Below are 15,895 nucleotides of genomic sequence, written 5' to 3'. Positions count from 1 at the left end.
AAAGTTACAATTTTTTCTTAAAAGCTTTAAATTATACAGCGGTCCATCTACCTACAAATAGTCCCACAAATTCCCATTTTTTAGGTGGTTCAGATGCCTCTTAAAAAAGGGAAATATAACGCAGTATAATTGCACGACGATCATTTTGTTTTCTTTTTTAATTCAAATATTTTTGATTTATTATTAATGTATATGTGCTGCACAAATACTAACCAGACGTGTTGAAAATGTTGACTGTCAAATCAAAAGTTCCCTACAGCTTTAAAATGTATATTGTTAGGCTACCAGAACACAGTTAATGACTGAGTCATTCCAGTGAGTAATACTTCTTCAGTGGTTTACCATTTTAAGTTACCATCATAGTTCATATACAGAATCTTTTACTTACCTCCATCTCATTCTACAGCGTAGACTTCACTTGCAGGCAGGCTGATAATCATGGAGGAGCCACTAGGCTAATTTTTCTCGAGCTGTTGCTAGCTCGCTAACCGATCTTACAGTAATATTTTGTGCCCTTCTAGATTTCAGTCAGCTTTTGCATACCTGAAATCAACATTATTCTTAACAAGCATAAAAATCTGGGTCCAGAAGCTAAAGAATGAAGTTAATCACCATAACATGAATGTCAGACACATTTACAGTTAAAGAGGTTACGTCCACAAACAATTGTGTAATTGTGTCGACTCAGCACGGTCTATAGGAAACACGAAAAATATCTGAGAGTGATGTGTAGGTCTTCCACCTTAAATCAGTGCAGCAAAGGTACAAAACGGTGAAGATGGTATCACCAGAGTACAGAAAATTAACTGTTTGATACTCAAAATGTGGCACAGATGTCTCTCCCAGATGTGTTTTTGTAGTAGTTCACATCCCTGTGGAAAGAAAAACATCAGTCTGAAGTTCCCTCACTTTAAGCTGTGAGTTGTTACAGTAAACAGTAGAAATCTGTTTTTCGAGCTGTTATTGTGGACTGTTCTTGTAGCTTACCTACAGTCTTATGGTAACCTGCAATATCAACAGCTCCCAGAGATGAATACATTAGGCTTAGAGTCAGAGGCTTTTGTGCATTTGCCAAGAGAGTCTCCTGCCGCACTGTCAAGGCAAGTTCCCCAGAGACCCCGGGATCAGCATCGCATATTTAGCAGAGGGAAGGAGCGAGGAGGTGGCCTGCATTGGAAAATTGCCCCAGCAGCCCATACCTAACCACATCTGACAGGTTTATTCAGAGGTTGCAATTCAAATGCGTGGAGGTCGTAGAGAATGACTCCTGGACCAGCTGTTTGCCATCATTGTCACAGTTGTAAACTGTGTCCCCCCCCCCTCCCGTTTCCCTTCCCGACACCTGCACCTGTGTGTCTGTTTGTGAGGGGAAAAAAAGACCCCCAACATCTGCCACATGATAAATCGAAGCACATGGCTGCAAATTAGAGGCTCAATGAGTTACTCTGTATTATCTGAATGTATCACTATCCCAGGGCAAGCGTTCTCTGTCGGCCGCTGACAAATAGGCCCCTGTATTCATCAATGAAATGACAAAGGGATGTTTCGCTGCTTTCATTTGTCACCGCTTAGCTTTTGCTCATATACACGTTCCTGTTGTGCTCTGCTTGACATCGCCACGGGCCAGAACACTTGTTCAACTGGAGGCGTCTTCTCCGCTCTTGTTCAGGAAGAAAGAGCCAGACCTCGATTACCCCCTGGCGATTTTTGTCTTGATGATGCTCCGCCATGCAGTCGGCATGCACCTTTTGTTAAAGGTTCTACTTGCATCAGTATCAAATTATTCTGAAACTAATTGTTACCAAACAAAATCACGGAAATGTCATTATCCCGTGTTCCAGTCCTGGCTGCCCCAGCCGTCTTGAGTGCCTACTGTGACTGCAGCCAAATCTCATTTCGTGTAATTCATTAAGTGCATTGAGATCACTGTCTTACCTGCTGCTAATCCCATTGGAGGAGAATTAAACATGATGTAACTCCCATGTCAGAAATGAGGCTCTGGCTGGTATCTTTCCGTTCCAGCATTGCCAATATGGAACAGAATCCAAGGAGGCTAACCGAAATAGTAGAACATCAGCTCCATGCTGGAGATGTACGCGAGAGAAACTGTGTTTGTTTCTGTTCACACGGTAGCTGAATTCCTTTGGGTGAGAGGACCACGAAGTGTGCAATGCATGTGGGTTGGCATTGTTTATGTTAAATCCTCCAGGAACAGTAATCCGTTCTGAGCATTGTGAGTCCTTGCTGACTACTGTGGCATTAAAAAAAAAACAAAAAAATCTCCCTCAGGCACTTCTCCGCATGTCGAGTCCTGCTGAGAGCCAAGCACGGTTAATTGAATCGTGTTGTCTAATTCACTGTCCTTGTAGCAGTTTTAACCATTGAATGTGATGGTTAGGGAAATATTTTAGATACAGTAACAAAGAAGCTGCAACCAACTGGTGGGGCAGGCAAGACCAGTCATGAAGATAGGATTGAATCCTCCCCACACGGGACCAAACCTGTGATTTGTACTAATTGCAGAGAAAATTGAATTATTCTTTGTTAGCTCCCAACAAATCAGAGTCATCTGTAATTTCTACCACAAATTAAAAATTTCAGTTATCCTCTACTATTTTATTTTTGTATGTGGAGCCTCTAATTTGTTTTTGTGTATTGCCTTTTTTTCTTTCTCTTTTTAGCCTGATAAAAATGCCTCAAGACAACATATTGCCACAAAATGTGATTTTCTTATTGCCTGGAGACTGATGAATTCTCAGATTTTCATTCAGCACGTCCAGCAGCACGGTTTTATCACACATGAAGCAAAATATCTTTCTCTCTTCAATTAATGTCACATTTTTTATAAAGCACCAATTCAAAACATCAGTCACCTCGATGCACTTTATATTGTAAGGTAAAGGTCCTGCGTTGTTAGAGAGAAAACTGTCAGAATTGGACAATCTAACCAAACCTATAAGTAAGCACTTGGAAGTACTGGAGAGGAGCAGCTCACTTTTATCAGGAAGAAAGCAGAACCAGGCTCAAGGAGCCGCAACCATCTGCTGTGACCAGTTATGGAGTAAAGGGAAAGAGAAGAGCAACACAAAAAGAGGGAGAGGGCAAAATGGGAGAGGAGAAGAAATGTTCAGTGCATTAGGGGAAGTTTCCAAGCAGCCTAAATTTAAAGTAGAAAATCACATTTAACTATTGGATCTGTGATCTGTTCTATCTATATATAACCAGAATACAACCAGCTGGCAGCCAGTTGAGACGAGTCCCCCCGAGTTGTGTTCAGTGACATAAACTCATTCAGACTGTTGGCAACATGTTGGCAAACTGTTTGCATTTATTAATTAGACAGCAAGTATTTTGAAACCTTCGACATGGTCGGATGGCGACTGTTTGCAGAAAAGTTACGACCAATCAGGTGACCTGGGCCTTAAGATCAAAAGCGCTCAAAGCCTCAACTGTGGGCAACCGTGTAGTCGCTGTAGTCAGTCGCAGAATGTGAAAGACGTTTATGCATTCATCAGGCATCCTCTAATTTTTTTATAGATGCAGTGAGGCTACTGTCCTGCTTTTACTCCTGTGACTGAGCTCTGTCAAGCTAAGCGTGTCCGGTGTTTTTCAGCTGAGCCAATTGTTCGATTTTCTCAGGAGCAAAGTGCATGAGATGAGATCTCTTGTTTGTAGTATTTTTCAAAATCCAGAAAATTTAATTTTTTAAACAAATTAAAATATTGATATTTCGTGTCCTTGTATCAATACAGTCTTGCCACTACCTGTCATGACTCTGTTCTGCATAAGCACGTATAGTCGAGCTACATCAGAAGTGAAAGCGGTGAGTGATTTGCAGTGTGCAGATGTTTTTCTTCAGGGCTAATTTATTGATGGCATGAATTCCCTTGATAATACTTGGCAGGTGTGAACAGAATTCATTTAAAACTAAGCCAAGATCAAAACCAAAGGTGTTAAAATAACGGAAGGAAAAGCATTTGTCAGGCGTAACACGGGGTAGTGATACTTCAACTTGATGCATGAGGCCAACTTTTTGGCACCCTCAATCTGATAGCGTGAGTAGTATTTCTACCCCTGCAGCAGAAAAGCTCCAGCAAATTCCAGCCTGTTCAGCTTTCTGAAATATGCTGGCAGGAAGAAGCTGAATAAATGACACAAAGCTACTTTGAGAAATTTTTGACCAAGACAGATGACCGAGGATTGCAAATACTGGCTTATTTGTTTTCGGCGCGGCAATATCACGGGGTGTTGTTTTGCCTTCATCGTTAAAAAGTTAAGACCAGTGTGTGGCACAGCTGTATGGAGGCAAGACATTTTTCTTTGAACAGATGGTGTCGTAATTTAGTCATCTTGGGAACAACAAAGCTTTCCTTCTTCTTTTCATTTGCTTAATTTTCTCACTTTGTTGTTTGCTTTTGTGACACCTTTTGTTGCGTTTCTTCCTTCTCTTTAGCACAGGCCACGGCGTGCGTGCACTTTCTGGGAAAAGTTCGTAAAGCGAGGGCTGCACGTCGCTGAACTCATTTGGATTTAGTACAGACTGCTTGGAATAAATCCAGCGCCGGAGTGTCAGTGGCATCCTATCTGTTACAGTGGTATTGTAGAGCACAGTGCCGCGGCCGTGATACGCCTGTTATAACATGCAGTGCCAGACCCTCTGTTAGTCTTCAGTGGCCTCAGAGGCCAGTCCTTATCTTTTGACAACACGCCTCTCAGCCATCCACTAGCATTCAAATGAAAGACTCACTTAGGAGGGAGAGAGAACAGCTCCTATCTGTCTCTGCACCCCACCCCCGCCCCCTTCAGCCTCTCACTGTCACACTAATCCTGTTTAGCGCTGGAAACACGGCACTTTTGCAGTATTGTCGCACTATTGTGCTCTGGAAGGTATTTCGAGTAAATGGTATATCAGTACAGACACATCAGATATTATAATCGCTTCACTGAAACCATCATCACAGTCTGTGCTCCATTTTTAAAAAGCTTTTTGTGTGACAGACGCCGGTGAAAAGAATCATTTTAAATGTGCCACTGTGATTTATAAACCAGGCATGTTTCGCCTCTCAGCCTTCTTGTAACTCAATTATAGAGTAGCTGCTCTAATAAATGGCAATAACATGCCATTGTTAAAGTTTAATGTGGCCCTTAATACCAGTCAGCGTTGTCCAATGTGAGTGGACAGCACCTAGATAGAGTCACCAGTGAGACGAGATGAGGACTTAGCGGTAAGGGCTTGTGCTGAAGCCTAATTAAAGTGTCTACCAGCGCTGCGACCGCTGTGCTTGGTCTGCATCTGCTATGGTTAAAGAGGGCTTTGTGCATCATGGACTGTATAGAGCAATATACATTTTCAAAGCTCTGCTTGTAAATTTGGTGCTCCCACACTGGATTACAGAACTTTGTTTATACCAGAGGACGCTAAGTCATCAGCTAACGCTAGCAAGATTGTCAGCAGTCTCATTAGCCCTGTGGTTGCATCACCTGCTAATTAGAGGTAAGTAATAGACTAATTACAGTAATAGACTAACTACAGCTTCAGTCATCAAGACACATCAAGCTGTACTACATTTGTAGTTATGGTTTGTAATAGTGTTGAGTTGGAGATTTTAACATGGGATCGTATGCAGATTGACTAATTTTTGGAGATTCTTATATAGCGCTGTACTACTCTCCCAGAGTACTCAAAGCACTCTGTACAACATGCCACATCCACCCATTCACACAGGCACTGTCTTCTATTCTTTTAAGTGCTTACTAACTACCATATTCATACTCCGATGGATGCAACTTGGGGTTAATATCTTGCATTAGCATATTTGGCATGCAGACTAGAGGGAGCCAGGGATTGAACCACGAACCTTCCGATCAGTAGATGACCTCCATCTCCTGAGCTCATGTGGCCATTGCCATACAATACCACCTTTATTTATCAAGTGCTTTAAAATAAAACCAGCGTTCACAAAGTGCTGTACATATATGAATAGCATAAACAAAAAATAAAATCAGACGTGTTAGAAATAGAGAATTAGAAAAAATAGAGTCAACCTCATTAGAGAAACAGTTTTTGGCAGTTCTGCTTCTGTTTGTTTGATTTTTTACAGCAGATTCTGTTTTGCCACAGGGTATTGCCATCTTACTAGTAGGCGTAACAGCACAAATGTCAATCACTGTGGATTTTTATCAAAATATTGTAACCCTGAAAACTAGAATTGTTTTTCACAATAACACAGGGTTTCTAAATGAATTCAGTTCAGTTTTATTAATAAAGTCCTAATTTTACTACCATATCTCGGCTAACTCTGGATTGTAAGGTAAAGAAATGAATGAATGAAGAAATGAATCCCAACCATGTGAAACACGAAGAACTAAGACGTTACTTATTACAGTTTTAACCACCGCCTATTTTATTATTTTTATATTCACTATGTTTTTTGTTATTCTTCTTAAAAAAAGGCTCATCTGTAACATGGATGTGTCTTTTTCTGGTAACAGGTGAATGAAATTGTAACCCCCTTTTAATAAAAGCCTGGCACAAATAAATTTCATCTTGTCTTTTAATGTTATACTTATTTTGTATAAGAAAATTGATATGTATTGCTGCTATGGCTGCCACATGATATGAAATCAATACAGAACACACATAAAAAGGGATAAAGTTATCCCTGTAGGAATATTGCACAAATATAGTGCAATGTGAGGAGCTAAAAAAAAAAGTAGTGCTTTCTTTTGTTTCTTTTTTTTTGTATTAATACCATTTCCTTGCAGTCTAATGCTAGTCTAATAGAACCCACAAAGTGCATTTGTGAGGTGAAGTCTATTTGTTTTATTGTAGTAAATTTTCTGAATGACATTGCAGCATCAGCAGAGGATGGAGGCTACTGGTTGCTGATGAGGAGGAAAACTACTCTTTAACTCTCGATTACAGAACCCCCCTGCAGCCTTGATAGCACAGGAACAGAATAATTTTTCTATTAAGATCTTCACATTTAATTATTATTCCTCATACTGAAGGAAATTGAATTCAACAATGCAATTTAAAAACAAATAAAACTGCGTATTGTAGAGGAGTAGGAGAGTCATCTAAATGGTTACATGACCGCTGGTGGGTCTCAGCAGTGAACTGGAGCTTGTACTATAGATGTGCCATTGCATGGGTTTCCATGGGCGAGCAGCTTCATGCCAAGCCTTACATCACAAAATAGGATGGCGTGATTTAATGCACACTACCACTGGACTCTAGAACAAATTGTGCTTCATTATCTGGCAGTCTGAGATCGTTACCTGCATGACACCATTGTGCCAGGTCTGTTTGGTGGAGGGGGGATAATGCTATGGGGTTGTTGAACCCCGCCTAGTTCCAGCAAAGGGGGTAATTAATGCTTCAGCTTACTATGATATCTTGTACAATTTTTGTACTCCCAACTCTGCACGAACATTTTGGAGAAGGCCCTTTCCTGTTCCAGCATAAATGTGCTCCAGCGTACGAATTAAAGGTCCATATAAAGACAATGTTGGATGACTTTGGATGTGGAAGGACTTGACTAGCCTGCACCGTGCCCTGACCTCAACCCCATCGAACACCTTTGGGATGAACTAGAATGGAGATTGCAAGCCAGGCCGTCTCGTTCAACATCCACGTCTGTACTCACAAACGCTCTTTAGGAGATTTCCTGCAGTCACACCCCAAAACTTTGCAGAAAGCCTTTTGAGAAGAGTGGAAACTGTTGGTGCTGCAAAATGTATCATACATCTTCATGTAGATGATATTTGTAGGTGGCCCAGTACTTTTGTCCATATAGAGTATCAGTGACTTAGGCTGGTAGACTTTCTCCGGCCCACACAGCTCATTATTTTTAATTAGCCATACCTTTTCAGTACAGGTACTTCATGATGTCGCTCTGTGTCATTAACTATCGAGCTTTAAACACAGCCAGATGTCTGATGTGGTATTTTTCCACATCATTTTATGTAACTCTGCAGCCAAGTAGGACAGACACATTCCTTGCTAATTTCATTAACTTTGCTTTCCTTTATACACCAGCTAATTGGTTTTAGTTTGAGACACGGAAAAGTTACGATTTTTTCACGGCATTAAATGGTGTAACTCATTGGGTATATTTGGAAACCAACTTTGTATGTTCGCTCAGTCTAGCAGAAAAGTGTTAGGTTCAAGTGTAACTTAAATAACTAAATTATCTCCTGTGAATTATCTTATTTGACAGCTGAGTCCTTCTAAGGATTCTCGTCATTCAATATTCAGGACCAATCTTGTTTATTCCAGCCTGATAAAGTGATCTTAAACCAGAGTCAACTTTTAAATACATTGAAATGGGATGTTCTCAGAGCAATGAGACAAAAACAGCAACATTATTTTAAATTCAAATGGGAAGACATTTATAGCCACACACAATCTTTCCAGTCGTCTATTAGTTAACGCAGTTTCAGCTTCAAACACTTGAGTTGTGGCTTTTCCATTTCTTTTTAATACATTTAAATATTCTATGATTAAAGATTCATAGATGATGTTAGGAACCTGATGCTTGAGTTTATGGCTGGAAAAAGGAGCTATGGAGAAAAGCATCACCAACTTAATGAAGCCTAATATAAGATAGCTGCTCCTTTCCTCACCTTGACTGATGCCATGTAATAAACCACCGAGCCAGATAAAGTTATGTAGTGTTCAGAATGGAAATGTGCTACTAATCTTAATTCTAGAAAAAATCAATAATAATTGCTGTCATTGGTTCTCATCAGATTTTTTAAAAACATTTTTAATATTTCCAATATTAAAAATGTTAGCAATCAGTATTTGCACCATTGCTCAATGGTTAGTATTCTAACAATAAACATTAAAACATTAAATTTATGGCATTTTGGCATGAAGCAGCATGCATCGTGGCTGAAAAATGAAACCAGTTGTGTGCTAAAACCTGCAGTTCCTCTAATGACCACTAGATGCTAGTTTTAAAAATTGAGAGATTTTTTTTTGACTCGGGACACAAAAAAATTAGTATTTTTTTCTCCTAAAAACAATATAAATTTTCCATTTCGGTGCTCTGAGAAGGTGAAACTCCTGTGAAAAGAGGTGGACATTAACCCAACCTTAACCCTAGGTTGCCAATAAAATGTTAACAGTTAAATATTCATGTCAGTATTATCCAACCATGCGTTTGTCAGCCTGATCCTTTTATTGCCACTGTTTTTGGGGTTTCAGGCAGAGGGAAAGCTTCAGTTTCCTCTGCCTGTTGAAAAGTGGTTTTAATTACGTAGCTTTTGACAAAATTGCACTGCCTTTTGAGAGCCTCTGCTTTTGAAGTGGGTTCAAGAGGGTTCATATTGTTGAAAGTACAGTTATTGACTAAATTTAGCCTTCGCATTAGTGTGAAGAACTGTTTATGTTGCAAAAGTGTTTGTAACTGTAGAATTAGAAATGTCAGAAGGGACTTTAATTCCCTTAAAGCTGCCTCAAGACAAATAGAAAAGAATTCACAATATTTCCACGTGAACACCAGTAACATAGTACCTTTAAAATACTACAGTCATTCAAAGTGGTTTACAACATAAAATTAAAAAGGAAAAAAAATAATATCAATAAAAACAACAATAATAGCAATTATAGTACAGCTCTCTGGTGGTTTCATTTCTGGGTTCCTGCTATGGGGAGCATAGTGGCTAAATGCATTATCAGCCTGTTTAGTTCCAGATCTGGGAACTAGGAGGTAACCAGATGTTGCAGACTTTAGAGACCTACCAGGTTTGCATCCATCATATTTACACCCCAATCCATTTAAAGATTTTAAAACAATCAATTATACCTACTGGAAGCCAATGCAGGGAACTGACAACTGGAGTCATTTTTGTTACAATTCTAGCAGCAGCATTGTGAACTAACTGTAGCTGTCTAATAGTCTTTTAGGGAGGGCAATAAAAAGAGCATTGCAGTAGCCTTCCTTTATAAGAAATAAACAGAGAGAACCATCACCAAGGTTCAGAAGCTCAGAGCTCAGCTAAACTGTTGAAAGTAGTTTTAAGAAAACACTGAAGGTTGCTTTTCCTCTATTTACATTCAGAAGTATCTTCCTGTTTGCCCGATTCAATTATGACAGGTGCAATATCGTCAAAGATCCTGAGTTTCAGAGTTAAACTGATCAGGCTGGTCATCCACAGACTAGCTGTGGCTGTCAATAATAAAATACCAGCATTTTCATTTAAATATATGTTTAGTTGTAGGTCTTGCTTTATTTCCTGGGGTGATCAGCCCACTGAAGAAAACACAAAAATGAATAAACATTAATAAAAGTAATACTAAGGCCACTTAGCGATCAGTAGATCTAGTGTATTACCATGAATGTGGGTGTTATGGGTTACCTGATGTACCAAATCAAACAAAGCAATGAGTTATTTTAGTTTGCTGTCAGGAGGATTGCCAATATGAAGATTAAAATTGCCAGTTATAGTCTGAAAAAGTCACCCAGTTGGATGACCAAGAAGTTTCCGCATACTCCTATCCAGCAGATTCCTAAAATCCAGCTGACGTAATCCACCACAGACTAAGAAAACAACTGCCTATCTCATACTTTACCCAGAGACAGGGAAGTCTTACTACATCTGAGTTGCCTTTGTTATATGTCACATGCAGTTCCTTCACTTTGCTTCTGAAGGATTAAACATAAAAGAGTCAATTCAAATGCTGTCATTTGGCAAATGCATGTTTCTAATCAGGATTTAAGTTTTTAATAATAACACGGATGTGATGAGCATTTTCTTCTGGTGCTGAATCTTACAGACATTCGTTTCAAGCTTGCAAATAAGGGGCAGATGGAATTAGCCAAGAAGTGTGTGGGGGATGAGAGATGTGTCGCTAGGGGTCGACGCCTTTTGTGGAACATAAGTCCCATTTATCCCAAATTAGGACGGGTGCGGCACTGGTTCGCTTTGATGTTCCTCTTGGCGGGGGCCTGGGTAGAGTGCGGGGGTGGGAGGGGTGCAGATTGCTGGAGTATAAACAGATGTTCAAGGCTCATCCTTTGAGGTGGTGATGAAACATAGCCACAGCAAGTCTTTGCATCCCACTGTCAGTTAGTTGACACAGAGACAAGGGCAGGGCTGCAGTTGCTACTCTAATAGTCCTGCATATGTACTTCCAACAACAGCAGATGAAGCTTTTTGACCTATATATGTGCTGAAAGCTTTGATGTATTGCATTGCAAAAAAGTTGTCTTTAGTAAGAGATAAGATTTAACGACACTCGCATGATTTCGTTAACCCGCATCAGAAAGGTATCGAACCGCAAGTTAAACAAACAGCACAACACAGACGAATGTATTAATCATACTGTATGTTTTCTTAACCTCATCGCTCCACATTTCAGCAGGTGTGATGTTGAACAGCTTGTCATATCAACATCCTGTTAATGTCAAAATGTTTTCTGGATTTTTTTCTGTGTTGAGCTTCATCTAGCCAGGTAAATTTTGTCTATTTTTTTGCTACAGGAATACGACGACGGCTACGGGACAGCTTATGATGACCAAGGATATGAATCGTATGACAACAATTACAGTAATCAAGGACAAAAGTAAGTTCGACTTTTTACCGAAAGAGTCACAAGTATTACACATGTATTACACGGATTTATGGGTAAATGTGCAATATACTACTGTTTTAATACATTATCCCATTCATTGAGATAATGTATGATAATATATTATCACAGTGCAATACACCATGACTATCCTGTAAGCTGGAAGCAGTCCTCAGGAGCAGTGGTCCCCAACCCCCGGGCCACGGACCGGTACAGGTCCGTGAGTTGTTTGGTGCCGGGTCGCAAGAGTTGAGGCTCGGGTGTGAAATTTATGGTTTTCCCGTGTTGTAGTTGTGTGTCTTATTTTGAAAGAAATGTTTACGCGTTACCATAGCGACCAGAGAGCATTAAGGGGCAGAGAGGAGGATGTTACTTTCAATGTTTTTGGCACATTTCAGGAGGACGCTGCTAATAAAGTTACACAATTACACAGTGAATTCGCGTTTATTATTATATTTACAAAATATCACAGTTTTTGTCTTGGTCGTATCATTTTGTTTTTGTTGCATGTATCCGCGACACCTTAAAGGCCGGTCTGTGAAAATATTGTCTGACATTAAAGCGGTCCGTGGCGCAAAAAAGGTTGCTGTTCAGGAGCATCTCCTAAATAAGAGACCCCAAGTTTAGAGTAGAATCGAATTTGTCATTTCTTTGTTGTCATTGTTATAATAATAATAAACACAAAACTGGCAACATGAAACAGCCATGGGTTAAAAATGTAAACATAAAAGCAGAGCAGCCCCTCTTTTCAGTCTAATTTTCAGTTAACCTGTCCGTCCACCCTGACCTCCTCCCTTTGTGGACTTCATAGTGTTCTTTCTGCGTCGCCTCAGTTTGTCGTTTGCTCCAGAGAAAACTGCTGACAGATGGTGCTGTCACAATGACTGGCTTGTAAAAATTGAGAATACAGTGTTAGAACTCATGTATTTATGCTAACAGTGGAACAAATGCTGCTGTTGGAGATGGTGGAAATCAAAGGCAGTAAATATTGGACTTTAGACATAAACAGTTTTCTAAATACCCACAATCTCTCGTTTTCTGCTGGATGTACAGGGTGGGCCATTTATATGGATACACCATAATAAAATGGGAATGGTTGGTGATATTAAAGTCCTGTTTGTGGAACATTAGTATATGTGAGGGGGCAAACTCCTTAAGATGGGTGGTGACCATGGTGGCCATTTAGAAGTCGGCCATCTTGGATACAACTTTTGTTTTTTCAATAGGAAGAGGGCCATGTGACACATCAAACCTATTGGTAATGTCACAAGAAAAACAATGGTGTGCTTGGTTTCAACGTAACTTTATTCTTTCATGAGTTATTTACAAGTTTCTGACCACTTATAAAATGTGTTCAATGTGCTGCCCATTGTGTTGGATTGTCAATGCAACCCTCTTCTACCACTCTTCACACACTGATAGCAACACCGCTGGAGAAATACCAGCACAGGCATCCAGTATCCGTAGTTTCAGGTGCTGCACATCTCGTATCTTCACACCATAGACAATTGCCTTCAGATGACCCCAAAGATAAAAGTCTAAGGGGGTCAGATCGGGAGACCTTGGGGGCCATTCAACTGGCCCACGACGACCAATCCACTTTCTAGGAAACTGTTCATCTAGGAATGCTCGTACCTGGCACCCATAATGTGGTGGTGCACCATCTTGCTGAAAAAACTCAGGGAACGTGCCAGCTTCAGTGCATAAAGAGGGAAACACATCATCATGTAGCAATTTCAAATATCCAGTGGCCTTGGTTTTGTTTGTTAACTTCACCATTCACATAAAAGTTTGCCTCATCACTGAACAAAATCTTCTGCATGAACTGAGGGTCCTGTTCTAATTTTTCTTTTGCCCATTCTGCAAATTCTGTGCTCCGATCTGGATCATCCTCGTTGAGATGCTGCAGTAGCTGGAGTTTGTAAGGGTGCTATTTGTGAGTAGCTAATATCCGCCGAAGGGATGTTCGACTAATGCCACTCTCCAGTGACATGCGGCGAGTGCTACACTGTGGGCTCTTGCTGAATGAAGCTAGGACAGCCACTGATGTTTCTTCATTATTGACAGTTTTCTTGCGTCCACATTTTGGCAAATCCAACACTGAACCAGTTTCACAAAACTTAGCAAGCAGTTTGCAGTTTGCTAACTGTAGCATGGGAGATGGGTGGTCTCGTAGGGTGTCTTGCATTGAAATCTGCTACAATGACCCGGTTACTGCGTTCACCAGATATCAACACAATTTTGATCCGCTCCTCATGTGTTAACCTCTTCAACATGTCAATGGCTGTGAACAAAGAGAAACTTGTAAATAACTCATGAAACAATAAAGTAACGTTGAAACCAAGAACACCATTGTTTTTCTTGTGACATTACCAATAAGTTTGATGTGTCACATGGCCCTCTTCCTATTGAAAAAACAAAAGTTGTATCCAAGATGGCCGACTTCTAAATGGCCACCATGGTCACCACACATCTTGAGGAGTTTGCCCCCTCACATATACTAATGTGCCACAAACAGGACTTTAATATCACCAACCGTTCCCATGTTATTACGGTGTATCCATATAAATGGCCCACCCTCTATATTTAAGCAAAACAGTTGCAAAACTTTTTTGCCAAAAAAACCCTAAAATCTAAACTCAACACTCCCCACCACTCAACAAACAAATCATAACTAATGTGACCCATCCAGGGTGAGTAATAGGAACAAAACTGCATTTGGCAATAGGGTGAAACATTAACACAGCACAATGCAACAGCATTTTTCAAAATGACCATAAAGCTCAAACACCCCTTTTAAATGGCTGCACGAACAAATTGAATGCTACACCATGTCTTTTATGCAGCTTGAGTTCGTGCCAGGGCAGAAACTTGAAAATGACATTTATCTTAACAGCCTGAGTGAGTGCACTGAAAGCAGTTAATATGCAACGAGTTGTATTTACATCTCTTGAAGGATTAAATGCAAGTTCTGATTGCGTTACACAAGGGCAGCGAGTTCACTACTTTCTGGGCATTTGGCCTTAAGTATGGAACGAGGATATGAGCTAACAATGAGATTTTGAAGTCTTGTGGGTTGAGAGCAGCTGGATTATGGTGTGCATACTGTTAGGAGTCATTTATGCTGTTCTGCCCTGTTTGAAACTCAGAAGAATGCTTGCTGCTAATGAAGCCTTTTGTGAAGTGTGAAATGTTTTCACTGACCTTTGAGTCGTCCTTTGCGATATTCTCAGAAAACACCCGCTTCAACTTAAAAAAATACAATTAGGTAGGTGTTGAAGATTTAATATGTCTGGGCCTGGTTGTTAGTGAGAAACTAATCTTTGAATCTAAGAGCTGAAAATAAACCTCTCTCCATAGCCTCAGTGACGTAATCACAGTTTGCTCCGAGGAATTCATTCCGGCTCATTGTGATAAACATATTATCTATGCTTTAATCATCCTTTAAAAATATCAGGCGAAAGGTGCATTTCCCTCAATGTGTCACTGCGGAATAAACAGTCTTTGTGGCATGCTGCTCCATTTAACATAGGGTCCTGAACAGCTAAATGTAGAATATTGATTTTCTTACATCCAGGCAGCTATCACACTCTCCAAGCCACACAAGGTCAAAGGCTTTCACTTTGGTCTTCCACTGTATTTTATCAGCGCACAATGCACTACATTTATGTAGGCCTGCCTGTGCCACTTCAAAGAAAGAATGATTGTTGCCACATTTAGGGTGTCAAAAATTGGATTGAATTGGCGGCAGCTGGGGCAAAAAAGGAAATCAGTCAGAGAGAACAAAAACAGCATTATTCTGTCTCCTGGCTTTTGTGAGTAGGGTGGTCGATGTTTTCTTTTGTAGAGGTGTCAGGATGTATGTCACCTCGGCTTCATCCATCTTTTGTGCCATCGCTCTTTTTTTCTCTCTTTTTTCCTTCGTCTTTTTTTTTTTTTGTTCTCACACACACTCTGTCTCCGGCTCACACCGACTGCCGTTCGGAGCTTGAAATGTTGGCGGTTGGGTGTACACATGCTTGCCGGGGAAAGCGCCGGTCCGCCTCAGGAGTCTGAGGCTATTTGTTTTAAAAGCAGCCGCGTGAATAATAGTGGGGGTGTTTTGGTGGCAGCACAGGAGGAAAAGAATGGAGTCCATCAAGTAGAGGCTGGAGGCTGGGCGGACTCTGAGATTTTCATGTCTGTTATCTGGAGGGAGACGAAGCAGCTAATAGGGCTCAGACACAGAAGCCTTTGCCTCCAGAGACAGCTGATGCACTTACTTCCTCTCTTATTTGTTTGTCCTGTGCCCTGGATGTGGATCACAAGTTACTG

The 15,895-nt window shown here is 40.5% G+C and overlaps 1 protein-coding gene across 1 annotated transcript in view; it reads left to right on the top strand.

Annotated features, from left to right (window-relative positions):
* Positions 1-15,895, top strand: part of khdrbs3 (KH domain containing, RNA binding, signal transduction associated 3) — a 136,880-nt gene that overhangs the window by 96,325 nt on the left and 24,660 nt on the right. The window contains exon 7 of the mRNA XM_006795266.2: positions 11,493-11,575. Within this exon, the coding sequence (XP_006795329.1) occupies positions 11,493-11,575 (83 nt within the window). The remainder of the gene's footprint in view (positions 1-11,492; positions 11,576-15,895) is intronic.

Source organism: Neolamprologus brichardi, chromosome 22 (assembly GCF_056152115.1).
Source record: "Neolamprologus brichardi isolate AB-2024 chromosome 22, ASM5615211v1, whole genome shotgun sequence".
Lineage (NCBI taxonomy): Eukaryota > Metazoa > Chordata > Actinopteri > Cichliformes > Cichlidae > Neolamprologus > Neolamprologus brichardi.
Note: the sequence above shows the minus strand (reverse complement) of the source record. Positions and strands in the feature narration are given on the sequence as shown.